The sequence below is a fragment of the Phacochoerus africanus genome, chromosome 3 (genome assembly GCF_016906955.1).
Source record: "Phacochoerus africanus isolate WHEZ1 chromosome 3, ROS_Pafr_v1, whole genome shotgun sequence".
Lineage (NCBI taxonomy): Eukaryota > Metazoa > Chordata > Mammalia > Artiodactyla > Suidae > Phacochoerus > Phacochoerus africanus.
This window is the reverse complement of record NC_062546.1, coordinates 21,261,517-21,285,066: the sequence shown is the minus strand read 5'-3', so window position 1 is coordinate 21,285,066 and position 23,550 is coordinate 21,261,517. Positions and strand designations below refer to the sequence as shown.

The window sequence follows — 23,550 nt, the reverse complement described above, 5'->3', positions numbered from 1 at the left end:
ATCTAAATGACTCTGTTCCTTACAGTCATTTTTTTAAGTTGTTATTTTTAGCCAATTTTATACTAACAAATAAGTTGCAAAAACAAGGAGTTCCCGTCGTGGCACAGTGGTTAACAAATCCAACTAAGAACCATGAGGTTGCAGGTTCGATCCCTGGCCTTGCTCAGTGGGTTAAGGATCTGGCATAGCCATGAGCTGTGGTGTAGGTCGCAGACATGGCTCGGATCCAGTGTTGCTGTGGCCCTGGTGTAGGCCAGGGGCTATGGCTCCAATTCGACCCCTAGCCTGGGAACCTCCGTGTGCCGCGGGAGCGGCCCTAGAAAAGGCAAAAAGACAAGAAAAAGAAAAAAAAATACAGAATTCCCTTAGACCTTTTACACCACTTGCCCTACTATAATAATCAAAAGCAGGACATTAACAATTCTAGTAACTAGACTTCAGATCTTATTTTTATCTCATCAGTTTTCCCACCAGGGTTCTTTAAGTTCCAGGGTCCTGCATTCATTTAGTTATTATTTCTCACTGGTCTCCAGCCTATGACAGTTCCCTAGTCTTTCTTTATCTTTTATGACCTTGACTTTTTTGAAGAATACCAGGCGTTTATTTTATGGAATGTCCCTCAATTTGGGTTTGTGCGGTGTTTTTCTCATGATTAGAATGCGCTTGTGCATTTTTGGCAAGAATCCCGTAGAAATGCTATGTCCTTAGTGCACGGTATCAAGAGGGTTGAGATGCTGAAGTCTTTGTCACTGGTGAGGTTAATGTGATACTGTGATAAGGTGCCAGATTTCACCTGTAACTTTACTGTCTTTACCTTTGTAGTTGATAAATATCTTGGGAGATATATTTTTAGACTGCAAACATTCTACTTTTCAAACTGTTGCCTACTAATTCTAGCGTCCCTTGGTGAATCTTATCTGCAGCAGTTACTCAGGTGTTTGCCTAATGATGATTTTCTATGTTCCTTTTACCTTCCACCCCCATTTTTTTTTTTTTTTTGGTCTTTTTAGGGCTGCACCTGTGGCATATGGAGGTTCCCAGGCTAGGGGTCTAATCGGAGCTGCAGCCGCCAGTCTATGCCAGAGCCACAGCAACGCCAGATCTGAGCTGCGTCTGAGGCCTACACCATAGCTCATGGCCACGCCGGATCCTTAACCCACTGGGCGAGACCAGGGCTCGAACCCACAACCTTGTGGTTCCTAGTTGGATTTGTTTCCACTGTGCCACGACAGGAACTCCAGGAGGAAATATTTAAGACTGGGGAGTCAGATGCTGAATCTGTACCTTGGTTCCTCTGATTATTACCTCTGCTGTGAACTAAAATACCTAACATTTCCAAATCTCAGATTCCCTCATTTACAAAATAATTTTTAATTTTTATTGTACAAATTAATTAATTATTTATTTATTCAGCTGCGCCTGTGCCATATGGAAATTCCCAGGCCAGGGGTCAAATTGGAGCTGCAGCTTCAGCCTACGCTGCAGTTTGCGACAACACTGGCTTCAAGCTGCATATACAACCTACTCTGCAGCTTATGGCAACACTGTATTCTTAACCCACTGAGCGAGGCCCGGGATCAAACCGGGATCCTCACAGAGACGCTGTTGGGTCTGTAACCCGCTGAGCCACAATGGAACTCCACGAAGTAGTTTTTTAAATGTCTGCTGAAACAAGGACCGTTTGTTGTTTCCTTTCTCAGTGGTTTCAGTGTGATCCAGGGTCGTCTTGAGGGAGGTTGTTTCTGGAAGAGTGATGTCAGATGGTTGGATACTTAGAGATGATTTTATTTGTAGTACCTTGCAGAAGCTGGCTGGACAGCCGAAGGAAGAGTGGTGGGAGTGACCCAGCCTCGAAGAGTGGCTGCCGTTACAGTGAGTTGCTCTTTTGTTGAAAGACTCTGTGTCTTGTGTTTCTGTGACTTTCATGTCTAAGCTCTAAGTGAGTATGACTCTACTTAAGAATTTAATTCTTCAATTTAAAAGAAAATATGATCTAATTATTTTTGTGAAATTGATACCTGAACATTACAAATTTTTATGTAGTAATGAAACACAGAAGTCAAAACAAGGAAGTAATTAAAAAAAAAAAAAAGAAACCCAAATCTCACCACCCAGCAAAAACAGTTTGGAAATTGTGAATATCATTTCAAGCTTCTCTTTTATGTCCACATAAAGATCAATGGTTGGCTGGATGGATAGAAATAATTTTGTAAAAATGGGTTCATAGCCATATGTTTGCTTTTGTTGAATTTAACAAAAGAGGAAACTGCAGTAAAATAGGAGTAGTTACTGAACTTTGGATAAATATTTGTTCACCACAAGAGAATTTATGAAAGCTTGAAACCTAAGTAAAAGGATTACAGAAAGTTTTAGGATGTTACTTATTTTTGGAACTATGTTATGAATAGTTGTTATAAAGGACATTCTTTCTACTTGTTCCTCCATTTGTGATAAATGCAGTACTGTAATTTTTATTTCAAGATTTATAAGTATGTTCTTTTCTGTAATCATAACTCCTGCGGGTATTCAACTTTTAATTCTAGTTTAATAATCACTAATTATTTTCCATAGTTTCACCAGCCTTGAATTGCTCATTTCATTTCTTCTTGTTTTGTTTTGTTTTTTTTTTTTTTTGGTCTTTTTGCTATTTCTTTTGGGCCGCTCCTGCGGCATATGGAGGTTCCCAGGCTAGGGGTCTAATCGGAGCTGTAGCCACCAGCCTACGCCAGAGCCACAGCAACGCGGGATCCGAGCCGCGTCTGCAACCTACACCACAGCTCACTGAGCAAGGGCAGTGACTGAACCCGCAACCTCATGGTTCCTAGTCGGATTCGTTAACCACTGCGCCATGACGGGAACTCCCCTTTAGCTTTGTAACTGACACTTGTAGCATTGTGTAAATTTGGGGGATTGTTCTCACATTAGGGCAAAGCCTCTCTGTAGCTCTTTCCTGTCCAGGCTGAGATGTGGAGGGTGTCTGCAGACTGGTTTCTGACCTGTACACCTGAGCTTTGTTTCTCCTCGACTCTGCCTTGACTCTGTGTCTTTCCCGTAAGCTGTTTTTAGCTTAAGCTTATGGTTTCTTTGAAACTGGATTTCTTTGGCTGAATTCTACTTCTGTTTCTTCGGGTTATACTTTCACAGTTTCTTTTTAAACTGCTTTTTTGCTTATGTTCCTTTCTTTCCTTCTTTCTTGCTTGGCTTTAATGCAATGGGCTGTGTTAGTCCTTTTAAGATAATTGCTCCTCTTTGAATGGGCCCATTTGCTGGCTGAGGAATTGTGAGGTTGTGCCAGTCTGGATGATGCCTGGCTTCTCACCAAGTCTCTTACTGTCTTTTACTGGGTGGGATGAGGAGGAGGGTCTGGTCTAGCACTCCTTAGTGATTTGAGAGGTCTGTAGTAGCTCTTCGTAAGATTCTCTGGGCTCTCTGATTCAGGATTGATACTCGTTGTCTGATTGCCTGCCTTCTCCTTCCACTTCCCCTCCTTTGTGATTCTTTGCTGTCAAAGTAGTTCTCCATTGGGACATTTCCCGGGTCTCCTGGGCCTGAGCACACTACAGCTTCTTGTCATCCTAATACACAGCTTGTCAGTCCTGCCTTTTAGGAAGGTGACACTTCCATTAAGGAAGCTAGCAGTCTGCTCTGGTTGTGAAGGTCTTCTTGATTCAGACCTCACAGTATTTGGCAGCAATGTTTCCTTGTTTATTATTTGGGCTCGTGTGAGTTTCCTTCTTTCATTGGAGATGGAGGTTTTGGTTGATAATGTGTTTTATTTATTTACCTTTGTTTTAAGTTAACTGTGAGAGGGACTTTCTGCTGCGGCGCTGTGAGCGAATGATCTGGCTTGTCTCTGGGTGGGTGGGTTCGACTCCAGGCCCAGCACAGTGGGTTAAGGATCCAGTATTGCCACAGCTGTGGTGTAGGTTGCAGTTGTGGCTTGGATTTTATCCCTGGCCTGGGAATTTCCATATGCTGCAGGTGTGGCCAAAAAAAAAAAAAAAAAGTTAGCTCTGAGAGAGGGAAAGCAGGGGCAAAAATGCCTTTATTTTGCCATCTCTACCTGGACAAGAAATTAATTCTATTTCCTTGAATTATTTTTACTCTGTGTTGAGTTTTAATTATAGTGTATTTCTTTTTCTCCAGAGTTCATTTTCTGATTTTCTTCAAGTTAGAAATGGTTGGTAAATATTTCCCAAGTCTTACGTGTGTGTGTGTAAAAATGGACGTAATGGTTTGGCAACTAGACTGCATTGTTAAACTTCACCTTTTATGTCAAGAAAGAGGATTTGGTTACTTAAAACATTCAAGCAGTTTGGAATTCCAGCTCTTAGTCAGTTTGCATTTTTGCTCCAAATTTGTAGCCATGGATAATTTCCATGAGACCACATGCTTTCTCATAAAAAACAAAGAGTGTATAAATTAGCCGTGTAGTATTAATAGAGCTGTCAAGTTTGAAATGCTACATCTCAAAAAGCACTTTATGTGCAGACTAAAATCTGAAAACAATCTCTGAGCCTAAGAACAGATGGCTGAAGTCACTGCTCGATCTCCATGACAGGCAGTCCCTTAGTGAGTATGTTCATTGGATTCCTATGCTCCGGGTTTGACTTCAAGACCCGGGCCCTGCCTTGACCTGTGACTCAGGACAAGCTCTAAGCCTGTCTTATTTCACTGTCTTTCTTTGTTAAAAAAAAAAAAAAAAAAAGAGGGTCTCTGACCCACCTCACGGAGCGTGTGCATGTTTAATGAGGTACAGTTTATGAAAGCTTGGAGCACAGCACCTGCACGTAGGAGGTGCTGAGTGATTGGTTTTTCTTTTTCTTTTCACCTCCTTTTTCCTGTATCCGTTTGTTTTCTCAAAAAGATATTTATCCAGTCTAATTGATGAGTTATTGGGGGTAGAATTGAAACAGTAGAGGTAAAAATCTGTAAACAGTAGAGGGAGTTCCCATTGTGGCACAGTGGAAATGAATCTGACTAGTATCCATGAGGATGCAGGTTCTATCCCTGGCCTCACTCAGGGTATCGGGGATGCGATGTTGCTGTGGCTGTGGTGTACCCAGGCTGGCAGCTATAGCTCTGATTTGACCCCTAGGCTGGGAACTTCCACATGCAAAAAGGAAAAAAAAATGCCAATAGAGTATGGCCTTTCAAATGTCCAGGGGTGTGATCATACATGATCAACTTTTAAAAAAGGATTTTGAAAATAAAACCCATTTTGTAGTAAATGTATTCAAATAGTGAAATAAAAATAAATATGTTTGGGAGTTCCTTGGTGGCACAGTGAGTTAAAGAGCTGGCATCACTGCTGTGGCTCAGGTCACTGCTGTGGCTCAGGTCACTGCTGTGGTGCAAGTTGGATCCCTGGCCTGGCAACTTCCACATGCCCTGGGCGTGGGCAAAAATGGGGAGGAAAAAAAAAAAGGAATGAATATATTTGGCTTCATAAAATGATGACATTTTTATGAAGAGATTGGTTTATTTATGCTCATTCTTTTTTTTTAAATGCTCATCCTTATGAGCCAGTTTTTCCCATAAGCTCCAGTATCTCTGTGCACACATTCTCTATTTATACCGTTTTTTTCAAGATTTATGGTTTAATGATCTGTAGGGTTGAAATTGCAACAATAACCATAACAAAACTGTCCCAGTGAAATACTGGTTATAGGGAGGTTTAAATTCCAGAGGTAGAGCAGTGTAGGATGCATTTCTGGTTTCATAAGATGTTTTGAAAGACTGCGTGGTATATGCCAGGTGCTCAGGGATTGATTGTGTCCTGGCCTACCATATCTGTAATTTCAAGTCATTAGGCAGAGCCACTTCTGATCCTCATCTGCTTTTCAGTGTCTTAAATGCTGATGGTCAGATAACGCCTGGTGTGCTAGGCTCGCAGAGCTGAGCACAGGGAGCCTCTGGCTTCCCGAGCCTGGGGCTGCTGCAGCCCAGTGGCTGTAGCTGAAAGCTCATGTTCTGGACTCAGGACTCGGGGACTACGTGGTGGCAAGGTTGCCTCACCTGTGAAAGAAGGAGATGAGATTCAAGGGGCTTGGTTGATGTACCAGGTCCCCAGGAAGCCTCTATAATTTTGCTTCCTTTTGGTTCTTTTTAGTATGTAGTTCACATAATGAACATTAAACTCTGTTTTCTTTTAAGATAAGCTAAATTATGAGCTTTACTGCTCTTCCACTTTTATGTTTATTCATTATTTCAGATATTTTCTATGAATAAATTAATAGCCTTTGAATGGCCTTCTGGCGTGGTAGGAGCTCTTGCTATTGGATTCTTTTTTTCTCTTTCTTACCCTCACCCTTTCTTGGTAGTTGAGAAATGTATCTATAGCTTATGGTTTTCATAATGTATTGTGTGTTTTGTTTTCTGCTTTTATTATGTTAACTTGGACCCTTTGTTAATCTTCTCATCTGCCTTAAGTTTTTTTTTTTTAAACTGCATTCTTGTCTTTTATCTCACCTCTTCATAATTTTGGTAGCTGGGATAGCGTTACAGATTGTTTTAGATTATCTTGCTCTGGAAATGTTACCTTTCTGCTTTCAAAGAGAGAATGAGTCTGGCCAAGTATTGAATTCGATCATTCTTATCCCCTTGCCTTCATGGTCCAGTGGAAGGTGTTCTATTTCAAGTCATGAAGACGAAAACTTGTCCCTAGTTGGGGAAGCTTTGAGGGAGTTCCTGCGGGGGTGCAGCGGATTAAGGATCCAGCTTTGTCTCTGAGGCAGCTTGGGTCGCTGCTGAGGCATGGGTTCGATCCCTGGCCTGGTGCAGTGGTTTAAGGATCTGATGTTGCTGCAGCTGTGGTGTAGGTTGCAGCTGTGGCTTGGATTCAGTCCCTGGCGTGGGAACTTCCATATGCCGCAGATGCAGCCGAAAAAAAGCAAGCAAGCAAGCAAGCAAGCAAGCAAGCTTGAGGAACAGGGTGAATCTTGAAATTTCTTCTGATTCCCTTTTTGCTTTGGCCACCAGGAAATCTAAAGCTGAGTTTATAGCTCAGCTTAAATAACTTTGGCATATCCGTGTTTAAAAATTTTTCTCATTGGCTTTGATCTTTTGAATTTTATCTATAATTTCTTTGTTTCTGATCTGTACCATCTTGATGGGATTCCATTTTTATTCAATTTTTAACTGCGATTCCAATATTTATAACATCTTTTTAAAAAATTTTTTAAATTTATTTTTTATTTTTATTTATTATTATTATTATTATTTTGGTCTTTTTGTCTCTTTAGGGCCACACCCGCGGCATATGGAGGTTCCTAGGCTAGGGGTCTAATTGGCGCTGTAGCCGCCGGCCTACGCCAGAGCCACAGCAACTCGGGATCTGAGCAGCATCTGCGACCTACACCACAGCTCACGGCAACGCTGGATCCTTAACCCACTAAACAAGGCCAGGGATTGAACCCACAACCTCATGGTTCCTAGTTGGATTTGTTAACCACTGAGCCACGACGGGAACTCCCCAATATTTATAACATCTTTACATGGTTTTATTTTTATTTATTGTTCTTATAAGTTGCCTCAAATCAATTATAGAATAAGGTGAGATATATACATATAAAGTTAATAGATACAACATTGTAAATTAACTATACTTCAATAAAAAATTTAAACAATAAGGTTAATAGATTGCAAAGGTTGTCTCAGTAACTAGTAATCTGCCCTTTTCTTATTTTCCACTGTGTTTATGTACTATTTAAAAAATAAGTGACCTTTAGATTTTCCATAGTATGTGCTCTGGGCAGTAATTTCTATGTCTCTATTTTCAGCATGATCTTTCTTCCCAAAGGTTGCAGGGAGAGTAGCCGAGGAAAGGGGTGCGGTGCTGGGCCACGAGGTGGGCTACTGCATCCGCTTTGACGACTGCACTGACCCGCTGGCGACGAGAATTAAGGTGAAGTGTGGAGCTGCTTTTCCTATTGCAAATAAGGAAAGAGGTTATCTGGGTGAAGTTAAAAACATGTAGCCATCGCTGCTGACCAAGGCCTTGATACCTTGGCAGAAAGTGGCTGAAATCTTCCTGGCCCTCAGGAAATTTAGTCTGGGGAGGGGGGGCGGGGGTGGGGGGTGGGGGTTCAGCGCTCTCTCAGAGCCCTCGCATCTTAGCCCAGAAAGGAAGTAGAGTTAGGTAGAGTTAAGCCCTTGGTTCTACAGATGAAGAGGTTGATGACCTGATGTTAAGTACCCATTGATAATAAAACCAAAGCTGTCCTTTATTTAATTAATTAATTAATTAATTTTTTGGGGGCCGCTCTGGGGCATATGAAGTTCCCCGGCCAGGGATCAGATCCAAGCCACAGTTGTGACCTCAGCTGCAGTGGCAGCACCGGATCCTTAACCCACTGTGCCGGGCCAGGGATTGAATCTGCATCCCAGTGCTCCCAAGACACTGCCCATCCTTTTGTGCCACAATAGGAACTCCAAAGCTGTCATTTCTTCTTGTTGTTCCAACAATCCATATAGCCATCTAAATATAGAAACTTATCTGTAAAAGACTTAAAAATAGGAACAAATAGTATAAATGAATAAAGTGTAGAATTCACAAATGTTATTTTCACTAATTAGAGCTTTCCTATTTTCACATGATAGTGGATTTCATATGTGTGTTTTCTGACCTTGTCACTACTATGAAATAATTAGCATGAATGGTAATCAGTGTCTAGTTGACTCAGCATGTGCCCACTGTGTACCACTGTGCTGAAATCAGTCTCTTCAGATAGTTCTGTAAACAGTGAATGAAAATGCTCTGATGGAAAGAAGGAACATTGGTTATTAGAATCTCAGTTACTCCTCAGTTTGCAAGACAGAAAAGCTAAAAATAGTTTAGATAATGTAAATGTAGTGATTTGTAAAAATGTGGACTTTGTTTTCTAAATTTTTCGGTTGTCTGTTTAGGTCCACACCTGCTGCGTATGAAAGTTCCTAGGCTAGGGGTCGCATCAGTGCTGCAGCTACCAGCCTATGCCACAGCCATGGCCACAGCAGATCCAAGCCGCATTTGCAAACTACCCTGCCGCTTGCGGCAACACTGGGTCCTTAACCCACTGAGCCAGGCCAGGGATTGAACCTGCATCCTCATGGATACTAGTCAGGTTCTTAACCTGCTAAGCCACAATGGGAACTCCCTGTTTTCTAAATTTTTGTGTTACTTTTGACATTCATTTTGCTAAATATTCTTCTATATCATCAAATATATTTACATTTGCTAATTTTTAGATAATTTTCAGTGTGTTATGTAATCAACTGATTCTTTCAAGAGGGTCATTCATGAAAAGCCTGTATTTTGTTTGGTAGTGCTTTCAAGGCACTTGGTTCTTGACTGGTGGTCTGTCATTGGTGACAGCTTCTCCCTTTCCTCCTGTGTGTGTATGTGGCAGCTTGTATGCAGTTCAAGAAAAATATGGAAAAACATTCTGCTTTGAAAAACAAAACAAAAAGTAAAAGTACTAAGATATAGCAATTGAGGGAAATGCTTAGCTTTATTAAGATACTGAATTGTTTTGGGGTGAAACAGCATCTAGTTGTTACTGTTGTTTTTCTAATGCATTTATAAATATTCTTTGGGAGTTCCTGTTGTGGTTCAGTGGCTAATGAACCCAACTGGTATCCATGAGGATGTAGGTTCAATCCCTGGCCTCGCTCTGTGGGTTAGGGATCCGGCTGTTGCTGTGGCTGTGGTGTAGGCCAGTGGCTGCAGCTCGAATTCGACCCCTAGCCTAGGAACCTCCATGTGCTGAGGGTGTGGCCCTAAAAAGACAAAAAAGACAAACAAACATTTGTTCATCCCAAGTGATAATAGCTGACATTCTTGAGCTCTGTCTTTGTGCTGGGGCTCAGTGCTAAGCACGTTACATGTGCTGTCATGCTTAAGTCTCACAATAACCTTGTAAGGTAGGTACTTTCATTATCTCCATTTTACAGTTTAGGAGTCAGGCACAGAGAGGGTAAGTAACTTGCCCAGGGTTCACAGCTAGTAAGAGGTTGAGCGGAGATCTGAACACCCAGTACCCTGACACAATAGCTTGCGTTCTTAACCACAGCACCATCCAGCCTCCTGAAGGTAATGTCAGTTGAAGTTGAGGTTAATAACCTCAGGAGCTGCAAGTCTAAGGTCCTTGGGATGTTGTAGGAACAGCGCTCTGAGGCTCATGGCATCCCCCCGGCAGATACAGGTTTGTTGTCACCGCCAGTTCATCAGCAATGCCAGGGTACGGACCGGCTCAGAGGAAATGGGGCTTAGCTGATGCTCACGGAGCAAATCCAGGTGACATTTTGCTTCAAGGTTTGCAAGCTGCAGCCAAGGGTTCCGTGTCCAAAGTCTTGTTTGTGAGCAATTCTGTTGCTTGATAACCAAAATGTTGGGGCCTTTTCCTACAGGCCTTTGTGGAAATTGTCTTGTACACACAATGATGATGAGGTAGAATGTATTTCCTTGCACTTGTACTTTTTAAAGAAAAATCATTAATATACAGTGTAAATGAATTGTTTCTAAAACTTCGTGTTTTTGTGTTATAGTTTCTGACCGATGGAATGCTGGTCCGGGAAATGATGGTTGATCCGTTGTTAACAAAATACAGGTAAATATGTTTTTCCTGTGATAAGTTCTCTAAAGTTTCAAAAGTACGCAAGCAGATTAAGAAACCGTTGTGTTAGTACCTGGGATTTGCAGCCATGCTCAGCTTTCCTAAAGCTTTTCTTCTTTCTTTGGCTGACCCTTGATGATTTTTTCAGAATTTACAGTCAGTCGAAACTCAGTCGTTAAAATCCCTGTCATTATTTGAACAGTCCGTTGAGTTTTCTTTTTCTTTTTTTAATCTTGCTGGAGGATGATTTCAAAGTCACAGCACAGAACTAGGCAGCGTTTTGTCAGATGTAATATGCAGAGTCCAGATAATTATTTACACTTTCCCTCTCCTGGTGTGTCTCTGTCCATCACTTACGGCATTAAAGTTGTCCCACTCAGGCTCCATGGTATTCGCGGAAAGGATGTCACATTTGATGTGTGGGTACGTGTGTGACATAGCTATGACCACGGGCCTCTTTCTGCTCTTTGGGCCTTGTCCCAATTTCTGTGTGCTCTCTAGGGTTATATATTATATGGTAATTTAAAATTGTTTATTGGATCCTCTTGGAATCCAATGTGGGTGACAGAACTCTTTAAAAATAGCAATTAATACACCATTTTCTTCACTGAGATATGTGGATGTCACTATTTTTATTAGCTTTACTAGAGTTTATTAGCTTTATTAGAGTTACTCCCTTGTCAAAGAGGAGTTCACGTAGCTTTACTTTTGCTACGAGGTGTTCATATGGGGCTAAGTTCCCAGCAGTCCTTCTGGTGGTCTGGCTGGGCTTGTGCGTGGTTGGTTTGGTGCCCACTGAGACCTGCCCTCTGACTCTAGTGCCATCATGCTGGATGAAGCCCATGAGAGGACCCTGTACACCGACATTGCCATTGGCTTGTTGAAGAAGGTATGACTGAGTTCTCAGACTTTTACTTTTGTGTTTTTGTTTTGTTTTGTTACCTGCCTAGGAAAGTAATTATAGCAATTTAGAAAATCCAACAAAATATAGAGGGAAAAAAAATTAAAAGTGTCCATAATCCTGCCCATTCAGACAAGAATCACTGGTAAAATGTTGGTATTTTTCCTTTTTTCTTTGTGTCTGTTCGTGCGTGTACATATGTTGTATCTGCTAAGTTGTATCTGCCTATTTCTCTTAATATTACATGAAGATTATTTTCCTGTGTCATGAAATATTCTTTGAACACATTATTTCTAATGGTTAAGAAGTCACACGTCTCTACCATAAAGTATATGACTCCTCCATTACTGTTAGGCATTTTATGGCTTCCAGATTTGAAGTATTTTAAATAATATTGCAGTGAGCACGCTTGTAATTACATCCCTTACAGTTGTTTCTTTTCTCTTTTAAATTTTTTATTGTGGAAGACTTCAGGCATACCCCAGAGTAGAGAAAAGGGTTTAATGACCTTCAGGTGCCTGTCGTCTGGCTTCAGCAGTTATAACCCAAGGCCAATTTGTTTCAACCTTACCTCTCTATCCTCTCCTCTCTTCCTGTATTTTCTGATTGTTTTCTTTGGACAAATACCCAATCACAGGAGTATAGAAAAAAATGATAGAGCAGGGTGATTAAAAGCATGGACTCCAGGAGTTCCCTGGTGGTATAGCAGGTTAAGGATCTGGTGTTGTCACTGCTGAAGCGTGGGTTTGATTCCTGGCCCAGGAACTTCTGCATACTATGGGTATGGCCAAAAAACAAACAAACAAACAAACAAACAAACAAAACAAACAAACCACATTGGTTCTGGGTTAGACTCTGTGGGTTCAAATTCTGGCTCTGCTGAGTTTACTTGTCTAAAATGGGGCTGATAGAAGTTTCTCTGTCTGTGTTGGTTTACTTTTCTTTTGGATAGCCACTAGCCACCTGAGATTTAAATTAGTTGAAATAAGAGTAAAATAAAAGATTCAGTTCTTTAGTCACACTGGCTGTATTTCAAGGGCTCTGTAGGCACGTGTAGCTAGTGGCTACTGCCTTGGACAGAGCCTCTCCCTCACTGAAGAGCATTCTCTCAGAGGTGCTGTATATCATATTTGTTGTGAGGCTTCAATTAGATGATGTAAAAGTTTTAGGATGGCATCTCACACAGGGCCACAAGTAGACTGGGAGGTGCCTTTCTCACTGGGAGGATGTCCACAGCAGGGTGAGAGGAGGGTGGGCTGGATTTCAGAGGCCCCTGGCCTCTTCACACAGCACATATACTATACAGCTGGACACAGAGACCCAGTTAATAGCACATAACTTAGTAGATATTAGCAGCTATTGGTGTTATTTTCATTATTAAATTGTTCCTTGGCCAGAGATTTAGACTTTTTGATACTTAGGAGAAATTATTCCACCAGGTATTACCTTCTCAGAAACGGTAAAGTAAGGGCGCCTATTTCACTGAATCTTTGCCCACACCGAAAATAAATCCTTGCCAGTGTGATGGATGAAAAAATAATCTCATCATTGTTACATATTTTTGCTATAGTTTATTTGATCATTTCTCCTATGCCTGTTGATCATCTCTTTCTTTGGAAATCTCTTAATTCCTTTTGTCTATATTTCTGACTTGATGTTATCATTTATCATTTGTTTGCTTTATTTTTTCATGCTTTTAGTGTATATACATAGATGTTGACTATCCAGAAACCCAGATGTCAGGAAAAAATGTTTGTTTTCTTTTTTGGCCACTTGCAGTGTATGGAATTTCCAGGCCAGGGATCGGATCCGAACTGCAGTTGTAACTTCCCCGGCTGCGGCAGTGCTGGATCCTTAACCCACTGTGCTGGGCTGGGGATTGAAATGACTCCAGAAATGTCACCGATCTTGTTGTGCCACAGTGGGAACTCCAGGAAAAAATGGTTTTACTTTTGGTAAATTCAAATTCAGCTCTTTTATACTCTTTATTTATTTATTTTATTTTTTATTATTATTTTTTGTCTTTTTGCCTTTTCTAGGGCCGCTTCTGCGGCATGTGGAGATTCCCAGGCTAGGGATCTAATTGGAGCTGTAGCTGCTGGCTTTTGCCAGAGCCACAGCACCCGGGATCCGAGCCGCGTCTGCGACCTACACCACAGCTCATGGCAATGCCAGATCCTTAATCCACTGAGCAAGGGCAGGGATCGAACCCGCAACTTCATGGTTCCTAGTCGGATTCGTTAACCAATGAGCCATGATGGGAACTCCTCTTTTATACTCTTTATAGAAAATTTTTTCTTTTCAAAAACCAAAACCAAACAAACCCCCCCCCCCAAATCCAGGGAGTTCCCTGGTGGCCTAGTGGGTTACGGATCTGATGTTGTTCTTGCTGTGGTGTGGGCTCCATCCCTGGCCTGGGAACTTCTGGGTGCTGTGGGCACAACCAAAAAAAAAAAAAAATTTAATTAAAGAATTTTATTTTAGAAAATTGTATCACACAATTAGAAAGGATAGTTTAATGAACCATCTTCTTACCTATGATAGTTATCAATTTGTGGTCGATCTTGTTTCATCTTTAAGCTCCTCCCTACCTCCAAAATAAATACACACACTGAATTATTTTGTAATATTGCACTATTATCATCTTTGCCTCATACCTTCTTTTTTAGATTCAGAAAAAGCGAGGGGATCTTCGATTGATTGTGGCTTCAGCCACTCTGGATGCAGAGGTATGAGCATTTCCCCCTTTCCTGTATCCCTGCTAAGCATGGGGCTTGTTGGACATGACCTTGAGAAGTTACCTCTAGCAAGAGCTTATCTTTGGCAGGATGGCCTGCCTTCTTCACGGGGCCATCTGATGTCCTAGTTCCAAGTAATCAGAGGATACTCTTTTTCAGCGTGTGGGCAGAAATTAGCCTATAATTAACCGAGTTCATAATTACCTCCTTGTCTTGTTTCTCTACATACCATGTCCCCCCCACCCACAGGCAGTTTCTTTTTATTACTCTTTTTAGTATGAGGCTGTAATTCTTGAATTTATGACTTGAGCATTTTTATTTAGATGTTTAGGGTACAGTTGAAGCTTTCCCTGTACATAGAATAATTTCCATGTTATAATTTTTTATGGCTAAGTTTACATGAGTTTTCTCTAATACTTTAGTTCAAACTGCAGTTTAGTTCAACGCTTTTTTTTTTTTCTTTTTTGCTTTTTAGGGCCGCACCTGCGGCCTATGGAGGTTCCAAGGCTAGGGGTCTAATCAGAGCTGTAGCTGCTGGCCTAAAGCACAGCCACAGCAATGGCAGGTCTGAGCCACATCTGCAACCTACACCATAGCTCACGGCAATGCCGGATCCTTAACCCATTGAGCGAGGCCAGGGATCAAAACTGCAACCTCATGGTTCCTAGTTGGATTCGTTTCCGCTGTGCCACGGCGGGAACTCCATCAACACATAATTTTGACCACTTGCTATATGTACATGTACACGCACAGGTGCACACACATGCAAGCATAAAGCATGGAAACACAGTGCTGGCTACAAGTGATTCATACATTCCCTGACTTCTTGGGGAAGCAGACACATAAACAGATGTTTGCAGTTCAGTTTGTTTAAGGTGTTAAGACAGCCAGGGAGGGGTTGCTTACCCTCTAGCACCTGGAGGATATCCAGAAGCTTTCACAGAGGAGGGGCATCGCACCTGGGTTGGGAAGGATGCACAGAAGTTCTCCACATGGGCAGGGCTGGGGAAGGGCGCCCTAAGCTCACACAGAACCACAGGGGCTGTGAGTCAGGTTGCCTGCAGGGTCCTGGACTCGGGGGGTGATCTGCCCCCAGACACTTCTCTTTCTCCTTCCAATTTCTCCAGTGCTCCTTATACTCCATCCTCACCTTGCTGCTCCTCTGCAAAACCTAAGCAAGCTTCCGCTTTTGGGGGGAGGACCCTCTTTCCAGACCATTCTTCCCCTAGACGTTCTCATGGCTTTGTACTCATTTTCATTCCAATCTTGATCGGATGTTAGAGAGGCCATTCCTGACTGTTCTCCCTAAAGCTCTCCATTCTCTTACTCACCTTATTTTTTCCGTTTAGCACTTATCACTAGCTAGCATTATTTGCATATCAAGTGTTTGTTTATTGTGTGTCTCCCATCACCGAAATGTAGGCACCCTGAAGGTTGGAACTTGACTGCCTTATTATTCTATCCCTTTCATCAAAACAGTGTCTGGTACAGAGTCAGTGCTTTGCGTTGAATGAATTTTGATTGAATGGAAAGCAATGGGAGATTAAAATGGAGAGGTTGGTAGTGGTCAGATGATGAAAGGCCTTCTAGGCCACGCAAAGGAGGAAGGACTCCACCCTGCACCTGGTCAGGGGCCCAGTGGGGTGTGAAGTATGGTGCTCGATCATATTTGGATTCGCTGTGTAGAAGGGCCAAGAACAGATGAGGAGATAACCAGTCAGGAGGCCAGTTCTGCAATCCAGCTGAGATGTGAAGAGGACTTGGCTCCTGGTCTCCCTGTGGCTTCCAGGATGCAGAACAACTTCCAGGATGCAGGGGAGAAAAAACTCAGCATGGCTGAGAGAGATGTGTACCCTGGCTGGTTTCTCAGACCTTCTCACCGGCTATAGGAGTCTATTGTCTTAGGTCTGCCGTGATGACTTTGGGGTCAAAGCTCCCTGTTGCCCTTCTCAATGAGATTTTATGCCCTCTACCTCTGATACCTGCTGGTGTGCTATTTTTCGGGCTACACATGACCTCATCTCCCGTTATCTACTCCATGGCTTAGTTGCCCAGGACGTCTCCTCTATTTACCTCTTATTATGAACCCCCTTTTAAAAATTATTCCCGATAGATTTTTTTTTTTATGTCTTTTTGCCTTTTCTAGGGTCGCTTCCGAGGCATATGGAGGTTCCCATGCTAGGGGTCTAATCGGAGCTGTAGCCACCGGCCTACACCAGAGCCACAGCAACACGGGATCCGAGCCACGTCTCTAACCTACACCACAGCTCACAGCAGTGCCAGATCCTTAACCCACTGATTAGGCCAGGGATCGAACCCGCATTCATTAACCACTGTGCCACGATGGGAATTCCCAATAGTTTTTTTTTTCAAATTGAAGTAGTTGATTTACAATGTGCCCATTTCGGCTGTACAGCAAAGTGACCCAGTCATACATGTACATATACATTCTTTTTCTCATATTGTCTTCTATCATGTTCTATCCCAATAGAGTTGATGTAGTTCCCTGTGCTATACAGCAGGGCCTCATTGCTTATTCATTCTAAATGGAAAAGTTATCATCTACTAACTAGGCCAGGGATCAAACCTGCAAGCTCATGGTTCCTAGTCGAATTCGTTAACCACTGAGCCACAGTGGAAACCCCTGTCTTTCTTTTTCTGACTTATTTCATTTAGTATGAGACTCTCTAGTTGCATACGTGTTGCTGCAAATGGCATTATTTCATTCTTCCTTATGGCTGAGTAGTATTCCTTTGTGTATATGTACATTTTCTTAATCTATTCATCTGTTGATGGACATTTAGGTTGTTTCCATGTCTTGGCTAATGTGAATAGTGCTGCGTTGAATATAAGAGTGCATGTATTATTTTGTCCAGATATATGCCCAGGAGTGGGATTGCTGAATCATATGGTAATTCTGTATTTAGTTTTCTGAGGTGCCTCCATACTGTTTTCCATAGTGGTTGTATGAATTTACATTCCCACCAACAGTGTAGGAGGGTCCCCTTTTCTCCACACCCTCTCCAGCATGTATTATTTTAGACTTACTAATGATGGCCATTCTGACCAGTATGAGGTGGTACCTCAGTGTAGTTTTGATTTGCATTTTTCTAATAAATAGCGATGTTGGACATTTTTTTCATGTGCCTAGTGGCCATCCGTATATATTCTTTTGACAACTGTCTATTGAGGTCTTCTACCAATATTGCGTTTGAAAACTGTTATAATGCCCAGGCCTTTTCTTGGAATGATTGCTAATACTTATTGCTTGCAGTTGCCTTTCGTTGTCTTTTCATGTGGCATGGAAATTTAAAAACAGCTTCTTCCTGTTCTGCCCACAGTGGCTGATAGCGATGGACTTCTGGAAGGTTTTTTTTTTTTTTTTTTCAAGTGGGAAGGTGGAATGCAGGGGATGTGTCATACTTTGGGTGTGCTAGGATGCAAGGTTGCCAGGACATCAGCAGCATTCAGCAGGGCCTTGGGTGGGCTCGGTCCTTTCATGTCTTCATCCCTTGCTGGCCCAGCGCCACCTCTGTGAGGAGGGGTGAGGTCTGTGTGTGTGCTGGGGGACTTGGAATGTGAGTTCCCATGAGAGAGTAAGGGAGCGAGGGTGAGGAAGGAATGGGCTGAACTGGTCGAAAGAAGAGAGGGTCAGGGGGAGTGGGGGGCAGGGTACGACACAGCATTTTGATCTAGAGGACCAGGGGTCCCAGAGCTCATCCTTGGCCCCCTGGCTGTCAGATCGGGGGGTGACAGACTCATTCCAGGCCCCAGTGCCTGGAGGGATAGATGCCACCTGCTCTGGTTTAGCTCAGAGCTCAGGTTGGCCCAGCCTGCAGGTGGGGACACTGGTGACCACAGCTGGGAGGCAGAGGCAAACAGTTGATGGGGGCTGGTCGAATAATCGCCTTGACCGGCTTAGCAGCTTGTTATTGTAAGCCTAATTAAGCCAGCAATTATAGAATCTGACCAGGAATAATTATGAAGTATTTACTGACTATTGTATCACTTGGTAGTTTTTCTTTTATTGGCTTCCATTCACATGGCAGAAAATATGATTGCTGACAACTTCCACTGTTTTTTGTCCCAGGTCCAGCTATTTGAAGAGAGAGTAATTTCTCTTTTCCAGATGCCTACAGAAGGAATTTGGGGTCCACTGGGGTCAGGTACCCACTTTAGACCACTCTGCATGGGCTGATGGTGGACCTTTCATGTAGGCACAGCTGCCAGGGGTCCACTGCTTTGAGTCAGATAAGAGCAGCTACCAGGGAAGGAAGTGGGGAGCTGGGAGGACAGCCCGGAAGATGCCCATGTCATTTACGTTCCATTTCATATGCTGGCCTCTTCCTCTGTGTCAGTTTATGTTTCTCACCCTGGGTGTGTGTCAGTGTGATCCCATGTCTTTCAGACTTGACTCAGACTCTTCCAGGTGGATCGAACCCATTTCACTCTTCCTGTTCTTTCATTCTGCCTCAAGATGCATACACTGTTTTTTTTTTTTGGTTTTCGTTTTTTTTGCTTTTTAGGGCCAAACCCACAGCATATGGAGGTTCCTGGGCTAGGAGTTGAATTGGAGCTATAGCTGCTGGGCTACTTCACAATTCATAGCAACACCAGATCCTTAACCCACTGAGCGAGGCAGGGATCAGACCCGCAACCTCAAGGTTACTAGTCGGATTCATTTCCACTGCACCACAATGGGAACTCCCTGCATACACTATTGATATGATATTTATTTGCTTTCTAGCCTCTCATCTTCTGTGTGTATATTTTTTATATTTCAAAATAAACATAAAAGGTAAAGATCTTAAGGATAAACATTTTGTGCCTTCTCAGTTAACATTGAGTTTATTTTGGTTTGTTTTCCTTTTTAGGGCTGCACCTGTAGCACATGGATGTTCCCAGGCTAGGGGTTGAATCAGAGTTGCAGCTGCTGGCCTACAGCACCACCACAGAAATGCCAGATCCTAGCCACATCTGCCACCCGTGCTGCAGCTTGCAGCAGTGCCAGATCCTTAACCCACTGTGCGAGGCCAGAGATTGAATCCACATCCTCATAGATACCACTAGTCAGGTTCTTAATCCACTGAGCCACAAAGGGAACTCCTAATGTTAAGTTTTATTTCTTGAAAGATTAACTCCTTATCCTAACACCTTAACACCACAGATTCCTTAATGGATAAGGCTTAGCCGTGCGTTCCAACAATGGCGTTAGGACATCTCCCTCCCTGTTCTGGCTACTATCTCTTTTGGGCCAAAAAGCCTGTCTACCAAGCCTTTTTATAAATCTTCCTCATCTGCCTGCAGTTTCTGGAGCCCCACCTTCTCCCCTCTATCTGCCTCCCTGATGGCTTCCCCCAGCTCCCTTGCTGGCTGCTCTTCCTTCTCCAGGCTGTCCATCTCCTCAGTCCCTGGTTGAGTAGATGCTTCGAGTCTGTGGCCTTCTTTTTTCTTTTCTTTTTAGGGCTACACCTGTGGCATATGGAGGTTCCCAGGCTAGGAACCGGCATTCCCGGCCACAGCAACGCAGAATCCAAACTCTGTCTGTGACCTACACCACAGCTCACGGCAGTGCCAGATCCTTAACCCACTGAGCGAGGTCTAGGATTGAACCCGCATCATCTTGGATACTAGTTGGGCTCGTTTCCACTGAGCTACAGCGGGAACTCCCAGTTTGTTCATTTTGTTGATGAGAGGGTGAACTCAGAGATGATGGCCTTGGTCTTGGGTCTCTTCTCTTTAAGGGGTCCCTTTACAGCTTAGTGTACACTCTGCTGTCATCCTAGGAAGGGGCACCTCTTCTCGTCCCAGCTGGTAATAATCCTCCTCATCCTTTAAGGCTTAGCCAGGGGATCCTGCCACCTCCAGGAAGCCCTCACTGCAGTCAGTCATTATCGGCCTTTCCTTGTCTCTTGCAGCCCGCTTCTGGTCGTCTAGTCTTTGGGCCTTGGTTGATGCTATGATCGGTTCTTTGCACACCCTCCTGCCTGGATTCTTCTCCCTCTGGATTGTTTTCTCCCTTGTTTGTGCATCACTTGTAGCATGCCTGTGCTGTGCACACCATAGGACGCAGGAGGGCCGTGAGCCCTTGAAGGGAATTTACCTAAAAGGAGAGTGGAGAGTGGTGCCGTGGGGCTCTTTGCAGCGCAGTGTAGTTCTTTGGCCTGAGGCACTTTTATGTCTGTGCTCAGTCTTCTCAAACATGACTTTGAGGTTAACGTGTAGCATCCAGCTATTGTGTAGTTCAGTCGAGCTGAATCCTTTAGAAGTACTCCTTGGAGACCTTTCACTTGGGACTTGACGCACGTCTCCAGGGCACCCCTGGGGTTCCAGTGTCCAGGAGCAGGTGTGGGCCTGTTTAGGGATGGTTCCTGGAGGAGTAAAGAAGACAGGCCTTGTGATCACATAGCCAGGCCTCCTGGGAGAGAAGAGAAAGCAACTTGAGGCCAGATTAAACTCACAGGATGTCTGTGTCGCCACAGCTGGGCAGCTGCTGCCCTCTAGAACTCACTCTCCTGCCAGGTTGGTAGCTCTTTTTTTTTTTTTTTTCCTTTCCTTTTTTGGCTGCACTTGCCTGGAAGTTTCCTGGCCAGGCATCGAATTTGAGCTGCAGCTGTGACCTGTGCCACAGTTGTGGCAATGCTGGATCCTTAACCCACTACACCACAGTGGAAACTCCGGCTTGGTCACTCTTTTATTTATTCATTTATTTTATTATTAAAGTATAGGTGATTTACAATGTCTTGCCAGTACCTGCTGTGTAGCAAAGTGACCCAGTCATGCATATACATTCCTTTTGTTATACTATTCTTTCATCATCATCTATCCCAAGAGATTGGATATAGTTCCCTGTGCTGTACAGTAGGCCCTCATTGCTTATCCATTCTAAATGGAATAGTTTGCATCTACTAACCCCAAACTCCCAGTCCATCCAACTCCCTCCCTCTCCCACTCAGCAACCACAAGTCTGTTCTCCATGTCCATGAGTTTGTTTCTTTTCTATGGATAGGCTAATTTATTGCCATATATTAGATTCCAGATATAAGTGATATCATATGCTATTTGTCTTTCTCTTTCTGACTTACTTCATTCAGTATGAGAATCTTTCTGACTTACTTCACTTAGTATGAGAATCTCTAGTTGCATCCATCTTGCTATGCATGGCATTATTTTTTCTTTTTTATGACTGAGTAGTATTCCACTGTATATATGTATCACATCTTTTTAACCCATTCATCTGTCGATGGACATTTAGGTTGTTTCCATGTCTTGGCTATAGTGAATAGTGCTGCAGTAAGTTGGGGGTGCATGTATCTTTGAATTATAGTTTTGTCTAGATATATATCCAGGAGTGGGATTGTCTGATTGTGTGGTAGTTCTGTGTTTAGTTTTCTGGGGAACTTCTGTACTGTTTTCCGTAGTGGTTGTATGGGTTGGTCACTCTTATTCTCAGCTTCACTGTGCATCTTGGGTCACAATACCTAACAGGGGATCTTCAGTGGAGTCTCCCTCCCTCATTGTTGGCCAGTGCTCTCATGCCAGGCCTCCTGAAGACTGCAGGTCTGGTGGTCAAGTCCACTGAGGGGGATGTGGCCACCTCTTCAGGAGGAACTACCAAGAGCCACTTTCCTCAACAGGGTCCTCTGGGAGTGTCAGAGAAGTAAATAATTGCAGGCCTACACAGCATTGAGCTACCCCCTGTAGGGCATATAAGGATGGAGAGGACACTGTCCCTGTAAATACAGATCTGTAACTGTGGTACCAGGGAACATAGCCACCCTTCATAGATGTGTACATTTCCTCTATAAAGTGACCACTTGTGTGAGCAGAAGTGTGGTTTCAAGATCAGATATATCAGAACTATGGATCAGCCTGATGTAACCCGTACTTAACTGGCTATACCTTTTGACCTAATTTTTGGTTACATAAAATACTCGGGAGCGAGATAAGATAAATAATAGCACAGTTTCATGGTGACTCAAATGCACTACTGAATGCAGTGTGGAAACCTTTATCATTTCTATCAAATCTTTAGTAAAGAGTCTGTCATTAAAATGTAATTCCCCCAAATTGCAATAATAAAAAGATAATTTATAATAATATTTTGTAACCCCTAGTCTGTATTATATATGTCCAATCCCTACTTCCTAGCCCCTGCTGTGCCAGTTTTATATTATTTTTTTTCTTTCCATGAGTTACTATGAATCTTTCTCTTGTCTTTTTTTTTTTTTTTTTTTAAAGGGCTTCACCCACTGCATATGGAGCGTCCAAGGCTAGGATTCACATTGGAGCTAAAGCCTATACCACAGCTCACAGCAATGCTGGATACTTAGCCCACAGAGGGAGTCCAGGGATCGAACCCTTGTCCTCCTCGATACCAGTCGGGTTCATTACCCCTGAGCTACAATGGGAACTCCACCATGTCTTCTTTTTTTTTTTTTGAGGCATGAAGAATTGATTTTTTTTTTTTTTTTTTTAGAAATTTCGGGATTTCTTTAATCAAAATGACACCAGTGACCCAACCAGGGATACGTGTGTGATCCTCACAGTGGAAGGACGGACATTTCCAGTGGATATCTTTTATCTGCAAAGGTTTGATGATACTTGCCTGTTCTGTGGAATGAGAAAGCGACACAGCTGCATCTACCTGGAGCTCCGAGGGGGGTGTGCCAGGCTGCCATTTAGGAGTGTGTTTGGCACTTCCTGTGATTGATAGAATGTTCTGGAAGCCTGCTCAGTATCACTGCTGGATGTAGTTTAAACTCTCCATACTGATGTGCAGATTTCTGTGAATCTGTGGTCAGTGGCTTAGCTGGAAGAGTACGGTGGTAAGGAGGTTGCAGCTCTGTGAGTTGTCAGAACTGGGCTTGACATTGGTGATTTCAATCATTTGGTTCTCAGCTCTATGTGTCTTAGCAAGAAAGCCTCGTTGACATTTTTGGGAGAGCCGCCTTGGACAGGAAGGGGTCATGCTAATTCTTATCCCTGGTCACAAAGACTCGGCACCTAGGTCAGTGGCAGATTAATCCAAAGAGCTGTGGGCTTCACTCCTGAGTTGTTTCTAGTTGGACAGGATGCCCAGCAGATCCATCTACCCCCCTCAGACGTGTTGCCAGTGATCATGAGGGGAGATGCACAGAGGGTGGGATTCAGCATGGGGACCACAACCAGTTTCCCAGGCCAGGCATCTCTGTGACATCTGTTTGTGTGGGTTTTTTGCTTTTATCTTTCTGCAAGTAAAACCCAAAACCATAGTTGACTTGTAATTATGGATTGTTTTTGAATGCTGCATTAAAAAAAAGAATGAATATGAATT

At 43.0% G+C, this 23,550-nt stretch overlaps 1 protein-coding gene across 2 annotated transcripts in view; it reads left to right on the top strand.

The window, feature by feature from the left end:
• Window positions 1-23,550, top strand: part of DHX35 (DEAH-box helicase 35) — a 76,784-nt gene that overhangs the window by 16,326 nt on the left and 36,908 nt on the right. For both annotated transcript variants that reach the window (XM_047771097.1, XM_047771096.1), the window contains exons 4-9: window positions 1,795-1,872; window positions 7,802-7,906; window positions 10,528-10,589; window positions 11,415-11,484; window positions 14,166-14,225; window positions 22,714-22,826. In XM_047771097.1, the coding sequence (XP_047627053.1) occupies window positions 1,795-1,872; window positions 7,802-7,906; window positions 10,528-10,589; window positions 11,415-11,484; window positions 14,166-14,225; window positions 22,714-22,826 (488 nt within the window). The remainder of the gene's footprint in view (window positions 1-1,794; window positions 1,873-7,801; window positions 7,907-10,527; window positions 10,590-11,414; window positions 11,485-14,165; window positions 14,226-22,713; window positions 22,827-23,550) is intronic.